Here is a 19,558-nt window from a genome sequence, read left to right on the forward strand (position 1 = left end):
CTTCCATCTGGCTCCATGTGGGCACTGGGGAATCAAACCCACTTAGTCAGGCAAGCAAGTGCCTTTTTTTTTTTTTTCTTTTTTTTAAAATGGGCGCGCCAGGGCTTCCAGCCTCTGCAAACGAAACTCCAGACGCATGCGCCCCCTTGTGCATCTGGCTAACATGGGACCTGGGGAACTGAGCCTCGAACCGTGGTCCTTAGGCTTCACAGGCAAGCGCTTAACCGCTAAGCCATCTCTCCAGCCCAGCAAGTGCCTTTAACTGCTGAGCCATTTCTTCAGCTCAGTAAGGACTTTTCTATACAGATTTTGTAGATTTTAAGAATTTTAAATTTAAATTGGAATCTCTAGAATTCCCCCTAAAAAAAGTATTTTCTGAAAGGCTAAATAAAAATATCTTTTAAAACAATTTAATATTTTTCTTGGTTTTATTTCCCTAATCAGTATATTCTTACTCTAATTTACTTATTTATTTATTTTGACACAGGGTCTTTAGCATATAGCTTAGGCTTTTCTTGGGAGTCCTACCTCAGCCTCCTGGGTGCTGGGATGACAGACTAATTAAACTTTAATTTAGAGTTCTTTGATATTAGTATTTTATTTATATATTCAACGTGTATACTATCTCTGCTGTAGGTCAGAATGGTGTTGCTAGGTGTTATGATTTCAGAGGAAATAATATTTTGGCTTTTTAGAATTTTCTAGTTAAATATAAAGAAAAATGCTTTATGAAAAACGGGACAGGGTGTACTGGTGCATGCTTGTAATCCTATCACAGAGGCTGAGGCAGAAGGATTGCTGCAAGTTTGATGCAGTCTGGTCTATATAGTGAGTTGCAGGCCAGCCTGGGCTACATAGCAAGATTTTTGTCTCAACAAAAGAGGAGGAGGAGGAGAGAAAGCAAAGGACTTTAGTCAACAGAATATATATGAACTTTTGCATTTGGTTCCTCCTCCCCCCCCCCCCCGCCCCCAAAAAAAAGAACAGTGTAAGTATGGCTTGTTGATGTGGCAATCTAAGGGAACTAATTAAACAAGTGGAAGTTGGAAGGCTGAACTTGAGTATGGTGACTTCTTGATTCAAACTACTTGGGAGGTTGAAGAGAGAAGATTTCTTGAGACTAGAATTTTGAGGCCACCCTGGGCAACATAGACCATGGATCAAGAGGAAAAGAAAGAAGGGAAGGGGCCAGGATCCCCATGTCCCCCTTAAGGGCATTCCTACAGTGATCTGACTTCTACCGGCTAGGTTGCACTCCCTGAAAGATTCCACAGCCTTTCAGAAGCATCAGCCAGCCAGGGATCGAGCCTGTTTGAAACAGGTCTGTGGGGATATTTTTGATACTAACTATAGCAAGTTGTACTTTAATATCTAAATTCTATGATTTTAAAATGTATTGTTTTGTTTTATATTGCAGCTTCACCCTTGATTTCCATAGACCTATCTGGTAACAAAAATGACTGAGTTCTGGCTCATATCTGCACCTGGTGAGAAAACCTGTCAGCAAACATGGGAGAAATTGCATGCAGCAACTACAAAGAACAATAATCTTGCTGCTACTTCCAAGTTCAACATTCCTGACTTAAAGGTGAAGTTGTTCTGTGTACAAGACTGATGAGTTTGTTGTCCAGGGCACCTGATGAGTTCACTTTTGATAGATATATGATTCCCAGGTTATATCTAGCCATTGGCATAATTTAAAATGTATCTCGTTTTTTGATAGGTTACAAGTAAATTACTAAACAAAATTACTTTTTCTTCTAAGCCTGTCTTGTACTTTTCTAAATTATAAGAAATATTTTGAAAATCTGCATTGCATTCATAGACAGGATTTTTAGGTGTGAGAAATCTTACTATATATTTTTAAATATTAGAAAATAATTTTACTATTAAATTCAGCATTTTGCTGGCACTTTAAATGTGTTACAATAGTACCTGCTATGCATAGTTGACAAATCCAGCCTTGTTCTTTAATCCAGTTTATTTGACATTTATTGAAGTTCATTCGATATAGTGGCTGTAATGTAATGTAAGCTGCCATCAGTCAGTCAAGTGAACTTTTGTAAAGAATGGAGAAGTGATATTTATGGTCCACTATTTAAGTGAGCCAGTTAGCTTTATTTATTTATTTATTTATTTAGTTTTTTGAGATAGGGTTTCACTCTAGCTCAGGCTGACTTGGAATTCACTCTAGTCTCAGGGTGGCCTCAGTCTCATGGTGATCCTCCTACCTCTGCCTTCTGAGTGCTGGGATTAAAGGCATGCGCCATTACACCTGGCCCAATCAGTCAGCTTTATGAAAGCATTGTTTACCTTCCATACTGAGACAGAGTTTCATAGAGCCCAGGCTGGCCTCAGTCATGTGTAGCATTCACTTAAGCAAGCTTCCTAGACATGATCATTGGTATACAGTTTGACAGACAGTTTCATCCACAGACTCTCTGATGTCCATCCATGGGCCTTCTGTATAACAGCATATTTTATAAAGTAGGACTTCATGTGATACATTGTCACTGGGCAGTAAAGCTCCAGCCTTCTTAAGAAGTGATAAGTCTTCATGTCCTAAGTAATGCTTGTCGTCGTGCATTAGAATTATGTGTATGTGTAAATGCATTTCAGTGTTTGTCAGAAATCTTTTTACTTCATGTTATGAAATAAAATGTGGAGAATGCAAGATTTGTAGGCTGTTTGAATAAGGATCCATCATTTAAAAAATTGTTATTTATTTGTAAGCAGAGGGAGAGAATGGGCATGCTAGGGCCTCTAGCCACTGCAAAAGAACTCCAGATGTTTGTACCACTTTGTGCATCTGGCTTTACGTGGGTACTAAGGAATCAGATCTGGCCTGTCAGGCTTTGCCAGCAAGTGCCTTAACCACTGAGCAATCTCTCCAGCCCCATCATTGTTTGAAAAAGAATAGTGGAGTAGGGGAGGAAGATACAGATTGGCGACACATCCCTGTAATCCTAGCACTGGAGAGGAAGGGACAAGAGTTCAAGGCCAGTCTGGACCACATTGTAAGAACTGTTTTCAAACAAAATAATCCACCTATAAAAAAATTGAAAGTTATGAAAAGTAAATGATAAGCTGAACTTCCCTTCTAGGTTGGCACATTGGATGTCTTGGTTGGCTTGTCGGATGAACTTGCTAAACTGGATGCATTTGTAGAAGGGTAATGTATTTGCATGCATGGGATGTGTTACATGAAAGACTCTGTTACCAGCTACCTGGAAATCCTTTTTATTATTCTGTGTTTACTCTGTGCTCATTGGAATGACTTTAGCAAATGAAGACTTTTTTTCTTTGTAAATCAGTTTTATGAAGGTACAATTTATATACACTGTTGAAGCAAACTGACCTCAGACTTGTCATATAGTCGAGGATGACCTTGAACACCTGATCCTCCTTTCTCCTCCTCCTGCGTGCTAGGGTTTCAGGCATGAGCATCCATGCCTGATCAGTTCACCTATTTAAGGACATACTAAAGGTATTTTATTTTATTTTTTAAGTGTTGTCTCTTTTTTTAAAAAATTTATTTTTTATAATTAACAACTTCCATGATTGTAAACAATATCACATGGTAATTCCCTCCCTCCTCCCACTTTCCCCATTGAAACTCCACTTTCCATCATATCCCCTCCCCCCCTCAATCAGTCTCTCTCTATTTTGATATCATCATCTTTTCCTCCTATTATGATGGTCTTGTGTAGGTAGTGTCAGGCACTTTGAGGTCATGGAAATCCAGGCCATTTTGTGTCTGGAGGAGCACGTTGTAAGGACTCCTACCCTTCTTTTGGCACTTACATTCTTTCCACCACCTCTTCCACAATGGACCCTGAGCCTTGGAAGGTATGATAGAGATATTGCATTGCTGAGCACTCCTGTCATTTCTTCCCAGCACCATGATGCTTTCTGAGTCATCCCAAGGTCACTGCCATCTGAAAAGAGGAAGTTCTCTAACAAAAAAGTGAGAGTAGCATTAATTAATTAATTAATTTCCAAGGTGGGGAGAAAGAGAGAGGGAGGAAGAGAGGGAATGGATATACCAGGACCTCTAGCTACTGCAAACAAATTCCAGATGCATGCATCACTTCGTGCATCTAGCTTTACATGTGTATTGGGGAATCAAACCCAGGTCATTAGGCTTTGCAGGCAAACGTCTTAAATGTTGAGCCTTCCAGCCCACTATTAGGTTTTGTATGCTCATGTTTTCTTTTCTCTTGAATATGTCCTTGAGAGAGGAATTGCATGGTTCATTTTTGAAGAACTGTAGTTATTTATTTATTTTGTTTTTTGAGGTAGTGTCTCACTCTATCCCAGGCTGTCCTGGAATTCACTATCTACTTTCAGATGGCCTTGAACTCTTTTTTTCTTTTGGTTTTTCGAGGTAGGGTCTCACTCTGGCTCAGGCTGACCTGGAATTCACTATGTGGTCTCAGGGTGGCCTCGAACTCTCGGAGATCCTCCTACCTCTGCCTCCCGAGTGCTGGAATTAAAGGTGTGCGCCAGCACGCCCAGCGGCCTTGAACTCTTGAAGAGCCTCCTACCTCTGCCTCCCAAGTACTGGGATTAAAGGCTGGAGCTACCACGCCTAGCTAAGAACTATAGTTTTGAAAGTAGCTGCACCATTTCATGTTTTCACTATAAGTTGTTTTGTTTTGTGTTGGCTTTTTTTGAGACAGTTCTCTCTGGCCTAGACTGACCTGCAACTCATTCTGTAGCCCAGGCTGGCCTCGAACTCCTGCTGATTCTCCGTCCTCAGCCTTTGGAGTACTGGAATTAAAGACATGAGCCACCACACTCAACTTTTTTTTTTTTTTATGTAAGTATTTATTTATTTGAGAGAAAGAGGCAGAGCGAAAAAGAGAGAGAGAGAGAGAAAGAGAGAAAGAAAACGGGTGTACCAGGGCTTTCTGCCACTGCAAACAAACTTCAAATGTATGTGCCATCTTGTGTAGCTAGCTTACATGAATCCTAGGGAATAAAACCTGGGCTTTTTGGCTTTGTGGGCAAGTGCCTTAACCCCTACCTCTGTCTCCCAAGTGCTGGGATTAAAGGCATGTGCTACCATGCCCAGCTCCCTTTTTTGTTTTTCGTGAAGTAGGTAGCATCTTGCTCTAGCCCAGAATGACTTCTAACTCACAGTGATCCTCCTACTTTTACCTCCTGAGTGCTGGGGTTAAAGGTTTGTGCCACCATACAAGAATGGGGGCATTCCAGGGTCCCCAGCCACTGCATATGAACTTCAGATGCATGTGCCACCTTGTGTATCTGGCTTTATGTGGGTATTGGAGAATCGAACCCGAGTCACTAGGCTTTGCAGCCAAGCATCTTAACTGCTGACCCTTCTTTCTAGCCCTTTTTGCTTTTTTTTTGGGACAGGGTCTTAGACTAAAACCCAGGCTGGCCTGGAACCTACTATGTAGCCAAGGCTGACCTCAAACTCAAGCATTTCTCTTGTCTCAGTCTCCCAAATGCTGAGATTATAGGAGAGAGCCACCTGCCCACCTACCCTCTCTGTGTAAGGGTTATAATTTCTCTGCTGCCTACAAGTATTTTTGGTTCTAGTCATTCTAGTGTGTGAAATAATACCTTATTCTGGTTTTTATTTGCTTTTCTCTGATGGCTAATGATATAAGAAGTATCTTTTCATGTATTTATTGGCCATTTGTTTTTCCTGTTTAGAGAAATGTTTATTTGGATCCTTTGTCCTTTGTTTTTGCTTATTGTTTTTTTGAGGTAGTATCTTGCTCTAGCCCAAGTTGGCCTGAAATTCACTATGTAGTCTCAGGTTGACCTTGAACTCATGGTGATTCTCCTACCTCTGCCTCCCAAGTGATGTGATTAAAGGTATGTGGCACCATACCTGACCCCCTTTGCCCATTTTTTTTTCAATTTTTTTTTATTAACTTCCATGATTATAAAAAACATCCCATGGTATGCCCTCCCTCCCCCTACTTGCCCCTTTGCAACTCCACTCTCCATCATATCCCCTCCCCCTCTCAATCAGTCTCTCTTTTATTTTGAGTCATCATCTTTTCCTCCTATTATGATGGTCTTGTGTAGGTAGTGTCAGGCGCTGTGAGGTCATGGATATCCAGGCCATTTTGTGTCTGGGGGCAGCACGTTGTAGGGAGTCCTACCCTTTCTTTGGCTGTTAAATTCTTTCCGCCACCTCTTCCGCAATAGACCCTGAGCCTTGGAAGGTGTGATAGAGATATTGCAGTGCTGAACACTCCTCTGTCACTTCTTTCCAGCACTGTGATGCCTTCTGAGTCATCCCAAGGAAAAGAGAAGATTTTCTACCAAAAGTGAGAGTAGCATTAATATAAGGGTATGAACATTAGGAGAAGTCCTTTTCCCATTTTTAAGTGGCTTGTCTTTTTATTTTGGAGGTATTAAGACTTTAGTCACTTACCAGATATGACTTCTCCTCTTCCATGATTTGTCTTCACCCCCCCCCCTTTTTTTTTGAAGCAAGGTCTCACTGTCACCAGGCTGACCTGGTGACCTGGAACTTACTCTTATTCTATCTTATAAAGCACAAAAGCTTAAGTATTTTTGTGTGAATGTGTAGTATATGTGTAAAATGTATAATATACATGGTATGTGTATGGTATATGTACACGTGTGCATATGCATGTGACCCATGAGCATGCTTGCATAGGCCGGAGTCCATCAGGTGTCATCCTCTGGTGCTTTTCTGAGTGTTATCCAGAGTCTCTCACTAATCCCCAGCTGCCATTTCAGGCAGACTGGCTGACCAGTGAATGCTAGACATGCACACTCTGGTCTGCAGTCCACAGAGGACTGGATTTTAGGCATGTGTAGCCACACCTAGCTGTTTATGTGGGTGCTGTGAGTTGAACTTGGCAAATCAGGTTCTCATGCTTGCTCAACAAGTGCTCTACCCACTGAGCTATCTGCCCAGCCCCACAATTTTTAATTGTAATTTGCAATTTTGATGAAATTCAGTATATCTACCTTTTCTTTTATTGCTACAGATTTTTGGGAGGAGTCTCATAACTAAGAAAACATTGCCTAATCCAGAGTCACATGACTTGAGGTCTGTGTTTTTAAGCATTTTAATAGGCTTGACTTTTACATTTAATTCTTTGATCCATTTTGAGAGTTCATTTTTTTGTACATGGTGTAAAGTACAGGTTCAACTTTTTTTTTTTTGCTTGTGGATATCTAAGTTATCCCAGTCTCTTGCATGTTGAAAAGTTTATTTCCCATTGAATTATCATGGCATCATTGCTGAAAATCACTTGAGCATAAATGAAAGGGTTTATTTCTGGATTCTTTGTTCTTCTCCATTGACCTATGTTTTTATCCTTTTGCCAGTGATATATTATCTTCATTATTATAGCTTTGTAGAAGTTTTGAAATCAGGAAGGCTGAGTGCTCCAGCTTTAATTTTCTTTGCATGATTGGCCATTTTTGAATTCTTTTCATTTCTATGTGAATTTTATAATCATATGTCAAATATTTGCAGAGAAATCAGGCTGGAGTTTTAATTTAATTTAATTTTTAAAAATATTTTATTTATTTGGAAGCAGTGAGAGACAGAGAGAATGGGTATACCAGAGCCTCTAGCCACTGGAAACAAACAAACTCCAGGCTTGTGCATCTGGCTTTACATGGGTACTGTGGACTTTAACCTGGCTCCTTTGGCTTTGTGGGCAAGCACTTTAACCACTAAGTCATCTCTCCAGTGCTATGCTTTTTTGTTTTTTTTTTTCATTGCATAGGTTTTGTGCAGTATTATTTTTATTTTTTTTAATTTTTATTAACATTTTCCATGATTATAAAAAAATATCCCATGGTAATACCCTCCCTCCCCCCCCCACTTTCCCCTTTGAAATTCCATTTGCTTTTTTTTTTCTTGAACAACAACAATACATACATACATACTGTGAATACACACACACACACACACACACACACATATAAAATTTGTTTGAGTGAGAGAGAGAAGAGAGAAACTGATAGTGACAAAGAGAGTATGAACATGCCAGGGCCTCCTGCCATTGCAAGTGAACTCCAGACACATACTCCACTTTGGGCATCTGGCTTTATGTGGGTACTGGGGAACTGAATGTGGGCTATCACACTAAGTACCTTTAACTGTGGAGCCATCTCTCTAGCCCTGACCATATAGATATAGATAGAGATAGAGATACACATACAGATACAGATATAGATATAGACAGACAGACACACACACACACACACACACACACAATTATTTTGTTGCTGTTTTGTTTTTCTAGGTAGGGTCTCACTCTAGCCCAGGCTGACCTGGAATTCACTCTATCGTCTCAGGCTGGCCTTGAATTCATGGCAGTCTTAGCTCTGCCTCCCAAGTGCTGGGATTAAAGGCGTGCACCACCATGCCTGGTCTTGACTATATTTTTAATTCAGGGCTTGGGGAACTGCTTTTGTTGTCCCTGAGATGACCTCCCTGAAGTCCTGTCTGCCTCATTCTTCATAGTTTTAGGTCATGACAACCAAAGAAACACAGAGAAATGCAATTTCCTAGACAATATTAACATTACATATTGATCTTTCTTAATCACCTTGAAGCTCTATGTAGGTTTTTTTTTTTTTATGAATTGTCAGTGGAGTGTCTCCAATATAGTTTAAAATTTACTAAGTTTTTTTTTTTAATTTTAACATTTTCCATGATTATAAAATATATCCCATGGTAATTCCCTCTTTTTTTTTTTTTTTAAGAAGGATTCTGAGAAGGAGTTAGGGCCAACGTAGTGAGCTTGGTCAGTAGGACTGAAAGTTACAATTCAGTTTATCAGCTCTTCTGTGCTATCCTGCAGCCTGTTTTCTTCAGTGTATCTGAAAGATAGGAGAAGCTTAAGAGACCCCGTGAGTTGTTGGACCTGGGTAGAATTGACAGGTAGCTTAATAAGTTAAATATTCCACATTTTCATATCTGACAGTTGCAATATATGGAATAAATCACACTTTATACTTTCTCAATGCAGTACTTAGAGCAGTTATTTTGAGGTGATATAACATAGATAGAACTTTTTTTTTTTTTTATTTGAGAGCGACAGACACAGAGAGAAAGACAGATAGAGGGAGAGAGAGAGAATGGGCACGCCAGGGCTTCCAGCCTCTGCAATCGAACTCCAGATGTGTGTGCCCCCTTGTGCATCTGGCTAATGTGGGACCTGGGGAACCGAGCCTCGAACCGGGGTCCTTAGGCTTCACAGGCAAGCGCTTAACCGCTAAGCCATCTCTCCAGCCCAGATATAACTTTTTTATTAAAATACATATTTATTATTTATGAGAAAAAGAGGTGGGGGGATAGACTGGGCACACCAGGGCCTCTAGCCACTGCAAACAAACTCCACATGCATGTGCCACCATGTGCATCCGGCTTATGTGGATACTGGAGAATTGAACCTGGGTTCTTAGGCTTCACAGGCAAGCACTTTAACCACTAAGCCATATTTCCAGCTCTCTCTTTTATTTTAATGTCATCATTTTCCCTCTCTTACTATGTAGCATCAGCCACTGTGAGGCCATGAATATCAAGGCCACTTTGTGCTGGGCAGATAGTATTATAAGCACTCCTCCCCTTCCTTTGGCTCTTACATTCTTTCTGCCACTTCTTCCACATTGGTCCCCGAGCTGTGGAAGGTGTGATAGAGATGTCTCAGTAATAAACACTACTGTTCCTTTTTAGCACTTTGGTGAGTTTTGAATCACCCCAGTGGTCACTGCCATCTGAAAAGAGAAACCTCTGTAACCAAAAGTGAGAGTGGCATTAATATGGGCATAAACTTAAGTATTTAGAGAGCAGTTTGATGGGCATAATATATTCATTTAGCCTGACAGCAGTAGTAATTTCCCCCTGTGGCTTATGACTTCACAAGCCATAAGCTTTTCAGTACCAGCCATGAATTTCCTCCCATGAAATAGGCCTTAACTCTAATCAGAGAGCAGTTGGTTTTCCCCATAAGAGACAATGCCACTATTGCATCAATTCATTTGGCTTGGCTGGCCAGTCATAAAGCTTACAGGGTACACTGCTGGTTAGCACTGATGCTGACTTTTCTCCTCCAACAGGCTGCATAGGCTTTTTCAGCATCCTGACAGCTAGTCATCAGGGAGGAGGCTTCCAGCTTGATTTCTCGGTGATGACAGATATTCTTGTCGCAATGTGTAGGGAAATTATGGAAACACAGCTAAGTCTAGGGGATCCCCAGTTACACATGTTGACATAAGGCTTGCATTGCTTCTGAAGCTGTTCCATTTTCTGAGGTTTGAGATCACTCTGATTAAGATTAAGATTGCAAATGGGCTTAGGTAGCATTATATGCCATAAAATATGCTTGTATTGGCCTCATGTTTTGTGCAATCTTAAAGAGATGGCCTTTTTTTTCAAGGTAGGGTCTTGCTTTAGCTCAGGCTGACCTGGAATTTAGTCTCAGGCCTTGAACTCAAAGCATTCCTCCTAACTCTGCCTCCTGAGTGCTGGGATTAAAGGCGTGAGTCACCATGCCCGGCAAGAAATGGCTTTCTATTAAGTATTAAACTGTATATAATTAAGAACTATATTTTCCACAACTAAAATATGTTATTTTTTTCAAAGTTTTATCACTGCTATTTACTTTTGCTTTTGTTTCTGAAAACTCAGTGTATGTTCATTTTGTATATATGTTTAATTACACATTTGTCTTATATGATATTGAATTTATACCATCTGGAAGGGGCAAATAAATGAAGTTTGTTTTTTATTTGATAAAAGTAATTGAAAGTCTATTTTTGGTATGAAGCTGATTTTCTGTCACAGTTGCAACTACCCAAAATTTAAAATGCCTTGCAATAAAACTATATAATGGCTAACTTCAGATTTCCATTCAAGCTTAGCCCTCTGTCATCTTTTTCTAAGCTTTCTGATTCATGTTCATACCATAGAGACTTCATGCATATCCCAAGGAAGTTTTATATAAGTACACAGTGTATTGTCATCATAGTCCTCTCTCACTTTCTTTTGTTCTCCTTATCTCCCTTCACTGAACCTCTTTCTAACTAGTCCTGAGGCCTGTTTTGACCATGCTACCGTCCTGTCTAGAGTCTGACATTGAGGCTAGCTATCTGAAGCCTGCTCTACCCCCTACTGTTCGACATGTTACTGCAGTCTGGACCCTCACCATTCTCTGAATCCCATGCATTTCCACCTCTCCTTATCTTGACTCAGATCATGCCCTGTGGCAAGAATTTACTTTCTTCCCTTCCAAGCATCTTTTCTAAATCTTTCCTTGCCCTGCTTCTAAACTGCTAGGCTGTTTGATTATAGCTGCAGGAAGTGCTTCTTTGTAACCTGATCATGTTAGCTGGCATTTAGCTTAGATTGCTGTATAGTCAGTCATGTATATGTCATTGTAGCTTTTCAGTTACATTTTAAGGATTTGTCTTACCCAGCTTTTTTTTTTTTTTTTTTTTGAGACAGGGTCTTACTATATATATACACCCAAGGCTGGCCTCATGATCTTTCTGCCTCAGCATCCTGTGTGTTGGGTTACACAGGTGTGTGACATCACACTTGACTTGTATAATTTTGAACTCTGCCCAGTGCCAGGAGGCAGGCATGGAATGGGAGAACACTGGGCTCCAGAGTCAAGGCATTATGTTTCTTTTTTTAAAAAAATTTTATTTATTTATTTATTTTTAGTAACAACTTCCATGATTATAAAAAATACCCCATGGTAATGCCCTCCCTCCCCCAACCGTCCTCATTGAAACTCCACTCTCTATCCTGTGCCTCCCCCCTCCCCCAAGTCAGTCTCTCTTTTATTTTGATGTCATCATCTTTCCCTCCTCTTCTGATGGTCTTGTGTAGGTAGTGTCAGGCACTGTGAGGTCATGGGTATCCAGGCCATTTTGTGTCTGGAGGAGCACGTTGTATGGAGTCCTACCCTTCCTTTGGCTCTTACATTCTTTCCACCACCTTTTCCACAATGGACCCCTGAAAGGCATTATGTTTCTTAGTCACAGTTCTGCCTTTAACCCTTGTGACATTAGATAAGCCACTTCTCTTTATACCTCAGTGTCCTACTTTCAAATTTTTAAAATGAGGGGAGTGACAGGTGAGATCCAGGTGCCTTTGTAGTGTTGGCACTGTGGCAGTTGCTCATAAATCCACAGTGTAGGGCACCAGCCTTCATGACCGACATGGCAGTTGCTGATGTTTTGTTGTTTGTCTGAGCCCTTCAGCCCAAGTGAAAGCACAGTGACTTGTTCCTTACCTCTTTTGTCCTTGACCCTTGTAGTCAGAGTTATTGTCTACTTACTGAGCATATTATATACAGCTATTTATAGACTACTTCTCTTTTGCTTCCCACTACTTAGTTTCCTTCCTTCCTTCTTTCTTTATCGGTCTGTCTCTCTCTCTCTTTGAGATAGCATCTCATATAGTACTGGGTAGTTTCCAACTTTCTGTGTAGCTGAGAGTGACCTTGAACTACTACTGATCCTCCTTGTCTCTACCTTCTGGGTACTGGGATTATAGGTGTGGGCCATTCATTGTTGGAGTTACCTTCTGGTTTCTGGGACAAAACACCCCACCAAAACATCTGATAGGAGGAAAGGGTTTATTTTGGCCAAGGGAAGGAAAGCTTCCTTATAGCAGGAGACAGCATAGCATAATTAGAGGCTGGACATCACTCCTTTTGGCAGCAGGTGGCAAATAGCAAAAGAGTAAGCTGGGATTTGGCAAGGTAGAGCTGGCTAAAACACCTCTGAGCCAGCCCACATCAACACACCTCCTCCAGCAAGGCTGCACTCCCAAGTTACCACAGCGGGGGACCAAGCTGGGGAACTTGTGATTCAAACCACTATAACCATCATGCCCAGCTTTAGTACTTTCTTTCTAGGCTAATAAATGCATTTCATGTAGTCTTAAAATTTGACAGCTATGTGATTGATTTATTGTCTATAACTTTGATCCATTTTACCAATAAAACATTAAATATATAAAAGATAGAGCTGGGCATGGTGGTGCATGCCTTTAATCCCAGAACTCAGGAGGCAGAGATAGGAGGATGACTATGAATTCGAGGCCACCCTGAGACTACATAGTGAATCCCAGGTCAGCCTGAGCTAGAGTGAGACTTTAGCTTGAAAAAAAAAAAAAAGATAGGGCCCATTTCTTCTAAATTATACAGACATGCCATGCATTATGGGAATATATAGTCAAATAATATGCCTTTGTGTAGTACTATTGTAAAGAATGGGATATAGGTTTTATTCCTGGAAATGGTGATGGTGGTTTGTTTTTACTCTAGGGTGGTCAAGAAGGTAGCTCAATATATGGCTGATGTGTTGGAGGACAGTAAAGATAAAGTTCAGGAGAATCTGTTGGCCAATGGAGGTAAGCTTTCTTTCATGATTTGTTAATTATTAACATATAAAGTAAGTGACTTTGCTACATAAACAAAAAAAAAAGGATGTAAAAAAATCCAAAGGAAAGGATGCTAAATAAGCAGAGTACTACTAAAATATAATTATTTTGGTCATATTGCTAGTTAAATCCTGTCCTTTGGAATACAGGTAAGATAATCTTATGGGATAGGTAATGTAATTTATGAATCACTATTAAATCTTCTGCCAAAATAGTATTGCAGAGTTTACCTGTATTTTTTCTGGAATCGGTTTGCTAACTTGAAATTACAAGTAGACTTTGAAGTTACAAATCACAGCATTATTCTAATTAAATACTTTCAGTCTGCTCTAGCCTTTTCTATTTAATAGTGCTCAGCTGCCAAAGCTTTCAAATAAAATTATAAATTTTATTGCCTTTTCCACCTCACATTTGAATATTGCTTTTCTTAGTGCCCATAAAACATACTACTGACGTCTGTATAGCAATAAACTGATATTTACAGAGTTCACTCTATGCAGTAATGGCATTGTAAAGATGACTTTGACCTCATTATTGCCATTTCATTTGGATTGGTTGCTTTTTTATGGAATAGCACACTTAATGCTTGCTTCATTTTAAATTAAGTCCATCTTTAGCAATACATCATATAATAGAAAATAACCCTTTGTTTTCTTTTTATATTGGATTGCCTTCAGCAGTATCACTGTTCCTCAAAATCTAGTTTTCCTCTAATCTCATTTTTCCTCCTTGCAATTAATACTTAACAAATATTTAATCACTTAAAATACATCATAATTAATCATTGCTCTTGGTTATAATAATGATCCTGATCTCATTGCTTTACTGTTTCTCTCTCTCTCTTTTTTTTTTTTTTTTTTTTGAGGTAGGGTCTCACTCTAGCCCAGGCTGACCTGTAATTCACTATGTCATCTCAGGCTGGCCTCAAACTCACAGCGATCCTCCTACCTCTGCTTCCCGAGTGCTGGGATTAAAGGTGTGCGCCACCACACCTGGCCCTACTATTTCTCTTGTGTTCTGCATAGGTGGAAGGCAAATATGTTAATTTGTGCTGTCCTTACCCATGTCTAGGTATTTCGTGAAGTACCGTAGTCTAGTAGGTGGAGTAACAGTTGACAATTTGGGGGTGGGCAATGCATCTGAAATTGCTTTTGGAAATATCTATTCTAACTCATTGATAATTTGTAAGGAGTAACTGAGGAATAAAAGGGATTTTGAAATGAATTATTTTGTCAAGCAGCTTTGTTATACTTCACATTTGTTTTCCTTGGCTTTGATCTCATTGGACTTGGATGGTAAAGCTGCTTTGATTACAAAACTAGGAAATAGTTGCTCAGTATCTGTTTATTTTTGTTGTGTGTATGGTGTGTGCATGCATGTGCATGTATATGTGTGCGTGTGCATGTGTGTGTGTGTCTGTGTATTTGGCTTTTTAAGCATCATTTTTGTAGCTCTGGCTGGCCTCTAGCTTGCTGTGTAGCTGAGGATGACCTTGAATTCCTCATCCTTCTGCCTCCATCTCTCAAGTGAAGTTGTCAGAGAAAGAGCATATTTTGTTAAATTAACTTTGTGGAGGAGAGAAATTTAAGTAATTTTATAAAAATCTTTTTTCATTTATTTGTGAGGAGAGAGAGAATGAATGGGTGTTCCATGGCTTCTTGCAGCTGTAAATGAACTCCAGATGCATGTGCCATTTTGTCCATCTGGCTTTATGTGGGTACTGGGGCATTGAACCAATGCCAGCAGGCTTTGTAAGCAAGTGCCTTTTACTTCTGGGCCATCTCCCTAGCCCCAGTTGGAATTAACTTCTAAAATCTTTTTTTTCATTCTCCTAAATAAGAGGCTTATCATAGATATGTACATATTAACATTTATTGAGTCATAAAACTAAAAGGAATGTGTGTGTGCTTATTAAAACTTGAGTTGGGAGAAGAGAAGATGCAAAGTAGTCTTTTGATTAATCCTTGCTGCTTTGTATAATTTCATATTTATTTAATTAGGACTCTTCAGAAACTACCTCCTCACTGTGTAAACAAATACAGAAAATGCTGTTGCTTCTCTTCAGTTAATTAGTTGATTCTCTTATTTCAGTCGACTTGGTTACTTACATTACAAGGTTCCAGTGGGATATGGCCAAATACCCAATCAAGCAGTCTCTAAAAAATATTTCTGAAATAATTGCCAAGGTAAGACAAAAAGTAAGGCATGTAGGACACTGATTAAAAAGTTGATTTGTTTATTTTACAATTTAGCTATGAAATACTTTTTAGGTTTTTTTTTTTTTTTTTTTTTTTTAATGCAGAGTCAACCCTGACAGGTCTGAACTTGTGATCTTCCTGCCTCTGCTTCCCAAGTACTGGGGTTACAAGTATGTAGTACTGCACCTAGTTTCAGTGTAAAAGTCTTAGCAGAAGCTGTAATGAAGCCTACAGAAGGGGACCTATTAACTGATCACCATTATTCTTAATGACCTGGTTGGGAAACAGTATGGTTTAAATTGTTTGACACACACACTTCCCTTGGCTCTTGGTGACTTCATTATACAAGGAGTGCCACAGTTAAATGGAAATGGATAGACTGTTCAAGAGTATAACTGGAGTCACCATATAATTTAAGTGTGATAACATAAAGTGGTCTTTACAAAGACCCAGTTTTATTTTCTTTGGATCTTTATCAAAGTGTAGATAAGAAAACAGGCTCAGAGAGGTGAAGTGACTCCCCAGTGCTACACAGCTGCTGTTGGTATAGCTGAGTCAGAGCCAGTTCTTTAATTGTTAATCCTGCTGTGTCTTATTTTCAGAAGTAGCTATTGTTTTAAAAATTCTCTTTGGAAATGTCAGCTTTTGTAGCATTTATAAATTCAATTTTTAATTTCCCTGAGAATTGCTTAATGATGGAATTTATGACAGGGAAAACTCTGTAATTTAGTTCCTTTTGGAAGTAAATCCTTCAGCCTTATGAATTGAAACCTTTAATTAATAATCTTCAAACCTAATGGTTTGGGTTCCACTGCATGGTTTAAGAAGTAATGTAGCTTCTGGGTGTGGTGATGCACTCCTTTAATACCAGCTGAGGTAGAAGGATCACCATTAGTTTGAGTCCACCTGGAGCTACAAAGAACCTTTTAGACTGTTTTCAGTCTACATGTATTCCAACTGCTGTCAGTACATCTTTTCTTTTTTATTGCTTTTATTTTTGAAGCAGGGCCTCACTCTAGCCCAGGCTAACCTGGAACACTTCTCCGCAGCTTCTTATATAGAAGCCAGTGGATTTTTTTTTTTTTGTAGAGAGTTTAACTTCTTTAATTGTATTAGTACACAGACTTAGGAAAAGTTTGCTTGTTTTTCTTCTTTTTTGAAGGGAGTAACTCAGATTGATAATGACCTGAAGTCTCGAGCATCTGCATATAATAATCTGAAAGGAAATCTTCAGAATTTGGAGCGAAAGAATGCGTAAGCGTATCAAGTATATGTGAATCAATTACTGTAGCATGTATTGGAGATGTGAGCTTAGTAAATTCCAGTTATGCTGTGTCTATAATCAAAATGATTTTTATATTTAATTTCATGGAGAAATCTCATTAATGTAAGTTTGCACAATTCAGATTGATATATTGAAGCTTTACATAAACAATACTTGTCTCCTAGAGTCTGATTTATCCATTAGACATCTCACTAAAAAATTGTCCAAAATTATATATATATTTGGTTTTTCAAGGTAGGGTCTCACTCTAGCCCAGGCTGACCTGGAATTCACTATGGAGTCTCAGGGTGGCCTTGAACTTATGGCGATCCTTCTACCTCTGCCTCCCGAGTGCTGGGATTAAAGGAGTGCGCCACCACGCCTGGCTCAAAATTACTTTAAGTTTTTCTTTTTTTTCATTTTTTCAAGGTAGGGTCTCACTCTAGCCCAGGCTGGCCTGAAACTCACTATGTAGTCTCATGATGGCCTTGAACTCATGGCGATCCTCCTACCTCTGCCTCCCAAGTGTCGGGATTAAAGGCATGAACTACCATGCCCAGCTCAGAATTATTTTAAATTAGTTGTAGTTTTGTCTGCTGATTAAAATAATTTTATATGAGTCCTTTCATACTGTTATAATTATTCTCTAGACTTTTCACACATTTAAATTTTATAGAAGTAGGAAGGACACCTTTATTTGGTTGATCTCTTTGTAGTATTGCTACAAGTTGTTCTGTGTACTAAACCAGGACAAGTGTAGTTTTAAGCACTTAGCTATTCATGTTGTTGTATGCATCACCCAGAGGAAACTTTGAATGAAGATCATCAGTGATACAAATAGGACAAGGCATTCTTCTTGAGGGAGCATCATTACAAGGACCAAATGATGACTGATTTAAAAGTTGATTACTGGGTTAAGTAACCAAAATTGCCTGCTGTCAAATGATACCCAGGGAAAGGAAGGCAAACCAAAGATTATGCTTAGATGATGTAATTTCATAATTATGAGGAAATAAACTCTGATAACTAACGAACAGTACTTTATCAGTCAAAATACATAATCAAGAGAAGAGCTGAGTTATAATAATTAAAGCAAACGCAAAGGTAGACATTAGAAGCAAATTTTGATAAATGTTGACATTTCTTTGCTTGTAGAGGTGAGGTATCTGGCTAACTATTGACTTCCTATAAAGCAGAATGTTAAGTAAGACTGATTCCTGTCTGGAAATGTATATAAGACTATGATTAGCTCACCATGTCTCACTTGTGTTATGAAAACACATAATTATCCACCAAATGATTTTTTTTCTTACTCCTTAGGGGAAGTTTGCTAACTCGAAGTCTAGCAGAAATTGTGAAGAAGGATGACTTTGTTCTTGATTCAGAATATCTGGTCACACTACTGGTGGTAGTTCCCAAGTATGTCTTTATTACAAAAGGTTTTGTTAAACTATGCAAATATCACTACCTGTTAATACAATTTAAAGTTTTCCATAAAACTCAAGTGTAACTTTGTCATTCATTGTCAAGCAATATTTAATTAGTGACATATATAGTGGAATTCACTTCATAACATAATAATAGAGATATCAATTATAAATTGAGATTGTAGGGTTGGCTCATTAAATAATTTAGTTCAGATGATTGGGCTTCTTTGTGAGAAGGAAAGAACTCAGTAGCAGAGGCCAGTAAATTAAAAAGGGAGCTACAAAGGGAAGAGAAAGGAAGGGAGGAGGGTACTTAATAGATTGGTATTGTATATATGTAAGTACAATGATTGAGATGGGGAGGGGATATGATGGAGAATGGAATTTCAAAGGGGAAAGTGGGGGGGGAGGGTATTACCATGGGATATTTTTTATAATCATGGAAAATGTTAATAAAAATTGAGAAAAAAAATTTAGTTCAGTTACTAAATTTGTAAAGTACACAGGTATTAGTTGGGATTAATTTAAGCCCTGTAAGAACAAAGAATGTGTTAGGCCGGTGGTAGTGGTGTAACTTTTTTTCTCTAAAAGGCTAGGTCATATTTTGGCTTTGTTAGTGTTTGATCTGTCATAGCTGCTCAGTTCTACCTCATCTACCCTGTTGTGAGAATGAAGCAGCCACAGGTGATAGGCTGGAGTCTCTGGAATCCAAACTGAGATGGGAGGCTTAGGGCTGGGTCAGCATCACTGCACAACACCTTCCTTGCTTTGCTGTACCTCTGTATCTGGTTAGAGGGCTAGGAGAACTAGAAACACACTTCCTAGAGAAGAGAGGGAAAACCTCTCTGAAAAGTTCATAATTGTCAGGGTTACCTCATTGAAGCATTTCCCTTTACTGCACTATGCAGATGTTTTGGTATTTGCTTTGCATGTGGATAAGGGCTTGCCTCCATTGTTTTTTTCTTTTTGAGAATTTTTTCTTTTTTAGAGAGAGAGAGAGAGAGAGAAAGTGACAGGGAGAATAGGCAGCAGGCCTTCAGCCACTGTGTATGAACTCCAGACAACACATGCACCCCCTTGTGCGCATATGTGTTGTTGCGCGCTTGCGCCGCTGTGCGTCTGGCTGTGTGGGACCTGGAGATTCAAACGTGAGTTCTTAGGCTTCGCAGGCAAGCGCTCTAACTGCTAAGCCATCTCTCTAGCCCCAAAAGCTTTAAAACATTTTTCAAAGTTTTAA

At 39.2% G+C, this 19,558-nt stretch overlaps 1 protein-coding gene across 2 annotated transcripts in view; it reads left to right on the forward strand.

Annotated features, from left to right (window-relative positions):
• Positions 1–19,558, forward strand: part of Atp6v1c1 (ATPase H+ transporting V1 subunit C1) — a 53,633-nt gene that overhangs the window by 14,605 nt on the left and 19,470 nt on the right. For both annotated transcript variants that reach the window (XM_004663025.3, XM_045144366.1), the window contains exons 2-7: positions 1,418–1,588; positions 3,105–3,172; positions 13,317–13,402; positions 15,524–15,618; positions 16,793–16,884; positions 18,215–18,313. In XM_004663025.3, the coding sequence (XP_004663082.1) occupies positions 1,457–1,588; positions 3,105–3,172; positions 13,317–13,402; positions 15,524–15,618; positions 16,793–16,884; positions 18,215–18,313 (572 nt within the window). In that variant the 5' untranslated portion in view covers positions 1,418–1,456. The remainder of the gene's footprint in view (positions 1–1,417; positions 1,589–3,104; positions 3,173–13,316; positions 13,403–15,523; positions 15,619–16,792; positions 16,885–18,214; positions 18,314–19,558) is intronic.

The sequence above is a fragment of the Jaculus jaculus genome, chromosome 2, assembly GCF_020740685.1.
Source record: "Jaculus jaculus isolate mJacJac1 chromosome 2, mJacJac1.mat.Y.cur, whole genome shotgun sequence".
In the NCBI taxonomy this organism is placed as follows: Eukaryota; Metazoa; Chordata; class Mammalia; order Rodentia; family Dipodidae; genus Jaculus; species Jaculus jaculus.